Source organism: Embiotoca jacksoni, unplaced genomic scaffold (assembly GCF_022577435.1).
Source record: "Embiotoca jacksoni isolate LCO1_2020_lvr unplaced genomic scaffold, fEmbJac1.0.p SCAF_70, whole genome shotgun sequence".
In the NCBI taxonomy this organism is placed as follows: Eukaryota; Metazoa; Chordata; class Actinopteri; family Embiotocidae; genus Embiotoca; species Embiotoca jacksoni.
Window position 1 is genome coordinate 1,275,554 of NW_027185426.1, and position 7,500 is coordinate 1,283,053.

Consider the following 7,500-nt stretch of genomic DNA (forward strand, 5'->3'; position numbering starts at 1 on the left):
TTCACATCTTAATGTCACGTGTTCACGTTGTCTTAATGTCACGTGTTCACGTTTTAATGTCACATGTTCATGTCTTAATGTCACGTGTTCACGTTGTTTTAATGTCATGTGTTCACATCTTAATGTCACGTGTTCACGTTGTTTTAATGTCACGTGTTCACATCTTAATGTCACGTGTTCACGTTGTTTTAATGTCATGTGTTCACGTCTTAATGTCACGTGTTCACGTCTTAATGTCATGTGTTCACGTTGTCTTAATGTCACGTGTTTACGTCTTAATGCCACGTGTTCACGTCTTAATGTCACGTGTTTACATCTTAATGTCACGTGTTCACGTCTTAATGTCACGTGTTCACGTTGTTTTAATGTCATGTGTTCACATCTTAATGTCACGTGTTCACGTCTTAATGTCATGTGTTCACGTTGTCTTAATGTCACATGTTCACGTCTTAATGTCATGTGTTCACGTTGTCTTAATGTCACGTGTTCACATCTTAATGTCACGTGTTCACGTTGTCTTAATGTCACGTGTTCACATCTTAATGTCACATGTTCACGTTGTCTTAATGTCACGTGTTTACGTCTTAATGTCACGTGTTTACGTCTTAATGTCACGTGTTCACGTTGTCTTAATGTCACGTGTTTACATCTTAATGTCACGTGTTCACGTCTTAATGTCACGTGTTCACGTTGTTTTAATGTCATGTGTTCACATCTTAATGTCACGTGTTCACGTCTTAATGTCATGTGTTCACGTTGTCTTAATGTCACATGTTCACGTCTTAATGTCATGTGTTCACGTTGTCTTAATGTCACGTGTTCACATCTTAATGTCACGTGTTCACGTTGTCTTAATGTCACGTGTTCACATCTTAATGTCACATGTTCACGTTGTCTTAATGTCACGTGTTTACGTCTTAATGTCACGTGTTTACGTCTTAATGTCACGTGTTCACGTTGTCTTAATGTCACGTGTTTACATCTTAATGTCACGTGTTCACGTCTTAATGTCACGTGTTCACGTTTTATGCCACATGTTCACATCTTAATGTCACGTGTTCATGTTGTCTTAATGTCACGTGTTCACATCTTAATGTCACATGTTCACGTTGTTTTAATGTCACGTGTTCACGTCTTAATGTCACGTGTTTACGTTGTCTTAATGTCACGTGTTCACATCTTAATGTCACGTGTTTACGTTGTCTTAATGTCACGTGTTCACGTTGTCTTAATGTCACGTGTTCACATCTTAATGTCACGTGTTCACGTTGTCTTAATGTCACATGTTCACGTTGTTTTAATGTCACGTGTTCACATCTCAATGTCACGTGTTCACGTTGTCTTAATGTCACATGTTCACGTTTTAATGTCACGTGTTCACGTCTTAATGTCACGTGTTTACGTCTTAATGTCACGTGTTCACGTTGTCTTAATGTCACATGCTCACGTTTTAATGTCACGTGTTCACGTCTTAATGTCACGTGTTCACATTTCTTAATGTCACGTGTTCACGTTGTCTTAATGTCACGTGTTCACGTTGTTTTAATGTCATGTGTTCACATCTTAATGTCACGTGTTCACGTCTTAATGTCACGTGTTCACGTTGTCTTAATGTCACGTGTTCACATCTTAATGTCACGTGTTCACGTTGTTTTAATGTCATGTGTTCACGTCTTAATGTCACGTGTTCACGTCTTAATGTCATGTGTTCACGTTGTCTTAATGTCACATGTTCACATCTTAATGTCATGTGTTCACGTTTTATGCCACATGTTCACATCTTAATGTCACGTGTTCATGTTGTCTTAATGTCACGTGTTCACATCTTAATGTCACATGTTCACGTTGTTTTAATGTCACGTGTTCACGTCTTAATGTCACGTGTTTACGTTGTCTTAATGTCACGTGTTCACATCTTAATGTCACGTGTTCACGTTGTCTTAATGTCATGTGTTCACATCTTAATGTCACGTGTTCACGTTGTCTTAATGTCACGTGTTTACGTCTTAATGTCACGTGTTCACGTCTTAATGTCACGTGTTTACGTTGTCTTAATGTCACGTGTTCACATCTTAATGTCACGTGTTCACGTTGTCTTAATGTCACGTGTTTACGTCTTAATGTCACGTGTTCACGTCTTAATGTCACGTGTTTACGTTGTCTTAATGTCACGTGTTCACATCTTAATGTCACGTGTTCACGTTGTCTTAATGTCACGTGTTCACATCTTAATGTCACGTGTTCACGTTGTCTTAATGTCACATGTTCACGTTGTTTTAATGTCACGTGTTCACATCTTAATGTCACGTGTTCACGTTGTCTTAATGTCACATGCTCACGTTTTAATGTCACGTGTTCACGTCTTAATGTCACATGTTCACATTTCTTAATGTCACGTGTTCACGATGTCTTAATGTTACGTGTTCACATCTTAATGTCACGTGTTCACGTCTTAATGTCACGTGTTCACGTTTTAATGTCACGTGTTCACGTCTTAATGTCACATGTTCACATTGTCTTAATGTCACGTGTTCACGTCTTAATGTCACGTGTTCACGTCTTAATGTCACATGTTCACGTTGTCTGAATGTCACGTGTTCACGTCTTAATGTCACGTGTTCACGTCTTAATGTCACGTGTTCACGTTGTCTTAATGTCATATGTTCACGTTTTAGTGTCACGTGTTCACGTCTTAATGTCACGTGTTCACGTCTTAATGTCACGTGTTCACGTTGTCTTAATGTCACGTGTTCACGTCTTAATGTTACGTGTTGACGTCTTAATGTCACGTGTTCACGTTGTCTTAATGTCACGTGTTTACATCTTAATGTCACGTGTTCACGTCTTAATGTCACGTGTTCACGTTGTCTTAATGTCACGTGTTTACATCTTAATGTCACGTGTTCACATGTTTTAATGTCACGTGTTCATGTGTTTTAATGTCACGTGTTTACGTGTTTTAATGTCATGTGTTCACGTGTTTTAATGCCGCGTTGTCACTGTTTGTGTTTCAGCTCACGGTCCGTACATTCAAATCATCGAAGAGCCTAAACAGGTGAGAATAATCCTCTACTTCCTGTTTCTGTCATTAACGTACCTGTTCTCCTTTAAGTTGATGTAGTTGAGTATTGTTTTATACTCAAGTATAAAATATAAAATTAAAATATAATTCTGTACGGGATGTTGATGTAGGCGTCTAGTGGAGACCCTAGTGGTCCTCAGTGGTACTACGGATGGAGTCTATGGAGACAGCCCCTTGTGGTCCTCAGTGGTACTACAGATGGAGTCTATGGAGACAGCCCCTTGTGGTCCTCAGTGGTACTACGGATGGAGTCCATGGAGACAGCCCCTAGTGGTCCTCAGTGGTACTACAGATGGAGTCTATAGAGACAGCCCCTAGTGGTCCTCAGTGGAATTACACTTTAAGGCTTCACTTTTCAGACCCGGAGACTACAAACATTTAAATTTACGGTCTATGATTTAAACCAGACCATGTGAGCGTTGATGGAGGCATCCCTCAGGGATCAATATTTGTCCCACTGCTGTTTTTATAATTAATTGCTAAACAATGATCTCTGAGTGACGTTAAAGCTGCAGAAGAAATGAACAGTTTCTGTTTCACAAAGAAGATGAACAAACATCAGAACAAACATCAGTCAGCGCCGTGTTTCCCCTCAGCAGCTCCATCACTTCCTGTTCTCCCGGGTTTTCCTAACAGTCATTTAACCACGCGGAGAAGTCGGGGAGTTTCTGCTGCTGAAGGTCATGTGACACAGTCCAACGACTTCCTGTATGCAAATCAGTGAGAAAAGAAGAAGCAGTGGAGGTTCAAACCGAAAAACACTGACGTCACCTCTGATGGAACAATCGGTTGTTCATAAAAACAGGAAGCAGCTTCTGATATGTTAATAATATTTAAATTAAACAACAAACTTAAAACAGGATTAAACTGTTTGATCATAAAGAAGTTTTAAAGTCATCCTGAATACTGAACTATAAGTTTGTAATATATTTGTAAGACTTTTAAGTCCAGAAATCCACAAATATTCAGTTTGTTATGAAGTGGAAGAAGAAGCTGGGACATCGAAAACATCTGAAACCATGTGGATGTGGGTGCGGGGCTGAGTCCAATGTCGGATTACAGGGACGTGGGTGGGCGGGGCCTGGTGTCCGTCAGGCTCCAAAATAAAAGATGGCGATGGCTGAAACACTGAACTGAAAGGTGTTTCCTTGTTAACTCGGTGAACGTGTGTTCTCAGAGAGGTTTCCGGTTCCGGTATGAGTGCGAGGGTCCGTCACACGGAGGACTGCCGGGGGCCTCCAGCGAGAAGAACCGGAGAACCTACCCAACCGTGAAGGTGAGGAACACCGACGCCTCTTCATCATCATCAGCTTTATTCAGGAAACGTTCCTGAAGTTATTAAAGGGAAACGTCCCCAAATTATACCTTTAATTAAAACCTTCTGCCTGGTTTTAAATTCTGTTGGCTGTTTGTTGTCTCAGATCAACAACTACGTGGGTCACGCCCGGGTCGAGGTCCAGCTGGTGACCCACTCCGACCCCCCCCGGGTCCACGCACACAGTCTGGTGGGACGCCACTGCACCGAGAACGGAACCTGCACGCTGGATATCGGACCCAACGACCTCACCGCCTCGTTAGTAACCAATCACACACCACGGTCTCCTGAAGCTCCGCCTCCATATCCCATCAGTCCTTCTGTTTCTGGTGAATCATGTGACCACCATAAAAAAATAAAACTCCAGACAGGAAGTCAGGATGTTTTATTTACGGTTAAATATTCATCAGACAGAGAAGTGACGGATTTCAAAATAAAATAAAAAAAAGTTTCAGGAGAGTTTAGATTAAATTAAAAAAAATCATTTTTGTTTCTGAATTTGTACAAAATCTTCTTTAAACAGAGTTTATATGTGTGAAGTGAGACGGTTTTATCAGAGTTAACATGATGATGTAACATGTGGATTACGAATCACTCTGATGATGTCACTTCCTGTAGATTCTCCAACCTGGGGATCCTCCACGTGACCAAAAAAGGTGTCGTCGAGGTTTTAACGAGGAGGCTGAGAGAAGAGAAGAAGAGACAGAAAGGAGCACACTGTCACCTGACAGGTAAACAAACACCTGACAGGTAAACAAACACTTGACAGGTAAACAAACACCTGACAGGTAAACAAACACTTGACAGGTAATCAAACACCTGACAGTAAACTTCAGTGATGTTTGACAAACACAGAAACAATTAATTTCTAAAATATTTAAATGATCACCATTTGTTTTTCTATATGTGTTTATATAAATTAATAAATTTTTTGACGTGTCGGTCCTTCCTGGATTTTTATAATTTTTTTGTCACAATCATAAATGTTTGATTTTATGGGGATTTAAAAAAATTTTGTATATATATTTTGTGAAGTTTGAAGAGAGTTTTGTGGTAAATTTGAATGTCAAAGTTCCCACAGTTTGGGAACATATGTGATGAATATGATATAAATGAGCTGTGGGACCTACAGATTCGGAGGAGGGCTCCATCCTGAAGGAGGCCAAGGAGCTGGGCAAGGTGATGGACCTGAACATCGTCCGCCTGAAGTTCACCGGGTACCTGCAGGACAGCAATGGAGCCTTCACCAGGGCGCTGAAGCCCGTCGTGTCCAACCCCATCTACGACAGCAGTGAGTAACACCTGCAACACCTGCACCTGCAACGCCTGCAGGGTTCAGAGACGTCTGTCTCACTCGTCCTCTGTGTCTTCCAGAGTCTCCGAACGCGTCCAACCTGAAGATCTCTCGGATGGACAAGACGTGTGGCTCGGTGCTCGGAGGAGACGAGATCTTCCTGCTCTGTGACAAAGTACAGAAAGGTGAGGACGTCTGTCCTCTGATGTCCTCCACAGGTGGACAGACAACTGATGGACAGGTGGACCAATCAGGAGACGTTTACATCCTGTTTTTATCCCTCACACCTCTTGCCTTTCACTTCTTGTCTTTAAATGTCCCATCATGCCTCTGTGAAATCTCTCATCATGCATCTGTGCTCCTCAGATGACATCGAGATCCGTTTTTACGAGGAGGACGATGAAGGATGTTGGGAGGCGTACGGAGACTTCTCACCAACAGACGTCCACAAACAGGTAACAGGTCCAAGGACTGAAGCCGGGCCGAGGACTTAGGTCCAGACTCTCGAGGCTCGACTCAGCCTCATCTTTCAAAACGTCTTCAAACATCAGATTAAAGTTCATGAAAGCAGAACAAACCAAAACAGGAAGTACAGAAACACATTCAGAAGTCCCCTGAGAATCTGTCTGATTTTAGGTTTCCTTCAGTATCACAGTGATCAGTGCTGTTTGTTTGATTACCCATGATGCACTGCAGACAGGTGGTGTTCACACACAGTTCTGTTCCTGACAGAGGTCTGACTCCCACACTGTCTGACTCCCACACTGTCTGACTCCCACACTGTCTGACTCCCACACTGTCTGACTCCCACACTGTCTGACTCCCACATTGACTGACTCCCACACTGTCTGACTCCCACACTGTCTGACTCCCACACTGTCTGACTCCCACACTGTCTGACTCCCACACTGTCTGACTCCCACACTGACTGACTCCCACACTGTCTGACTCCCACACTGTCTGACTCCCACACTGTCTGACTCCCACACTGTCTGACTCCCACACTGTCTGACTCCCACACTGTCTGACTCCCACACTGACTGACTCCCACACTGTCTGACTCCCACACTGTCTGACTCCCACACTGTCTGACTCCCACACTGTCTGACTCCCACACTGACTGACTCCCACATTGACTGACTTTCTGTCCTCCTCAGTACGCCATCGTGTTCAAGACGCCGGCCTATCACAGCACGGAGATCGAGCGGCCCATTACCGTCTTCCTGCAGCTGAGGAGGAAGAAGGCCGGCGACAGCAGCGACCCCAAACAGTTCACCTACATACCGCAGGTCCAAGGTGAGCCGGGAGGGGTCTGTCTGGGGTCAAAGGTCACAGCCTCACTCACATGGTCACTGAGCATCATCATCATCATCATCACTGTCTGCTCCGTTTCAGACAAAGAGGAGGTTCTGAGGAAGAAGCAGAAGCCGCTGCCTCATTACGAACCCTGGAGAGGAGGAGGAGGAAGAGGGGGAGGAGCTGGGAGGTTTGGGGGAGGAGCTGGAGGAGGAGGAGGAGCAGGTAGGGGTTTCCACACAAGAAGCATGCTTGAAAATGTTTGATCATACGTGTCGTGGTGATCATACATGTCGTGTCGTTGATCTCTGTAGGTTTCCAGTTCCAGCAGATGAACGGAGGGGGGGGGCGGGGGAGGACCTGCAGGTTTCTTTTCAGGAGGTTTCACTGGCTTCGGTGGAGGGGGAGGGCCTCAGATGTCAGGCTCCGCCCCTCGGCCTGACGGACCGCTGTCTCCGCTGCAGCAGCAGCTGTTTCAGATCGGTGAGAATATGTCCTCCATGTTTATCTGTG

At 43.8% G+C, this 7,500-nt stretch overlaps 1 protein-coding gene across 1 annotated transcript in view; it reads left to right on the forward strand.

Moving 5' to 3' along the window:
• nfkb2 (nuclear factor of kappa light polypeptide gene enhancer in B-cells 2 (p49/p100)) overlaps positions 1–7,500 on the forward strand; it is a 20,755-nt gene that overhangs the window by 6,719 nt on the left and 6,536 nt on the right. Inside the window, 11 exon segments of the mRNA XM_069177221.1 lie at positions 3,015–3,055; positions 4,260–4,358; positions 4,504–4,655; positions 5,016–5,128; positions 5,530–5,688; positions 5,772–5,876; positions 6,058–6,146; positions 6,849–6,987; positions 7,087–7,212; positions 7,302–7,332; positions 7,334–7,470. Coding sequence (XP_069033322.1) covers positions 3,015–3,055; positions 4,260–4,358; positions 4,504–4,655; positions 5,016–5,128; positions 5,530–5,688; positions 5,772–5,876; positions 6,058–6,146; positions 6,849–6,987; positions 7,087–7,212; positions 7,302–7,332; positions 7,334–7,470 — 1,191 coding nt within the window.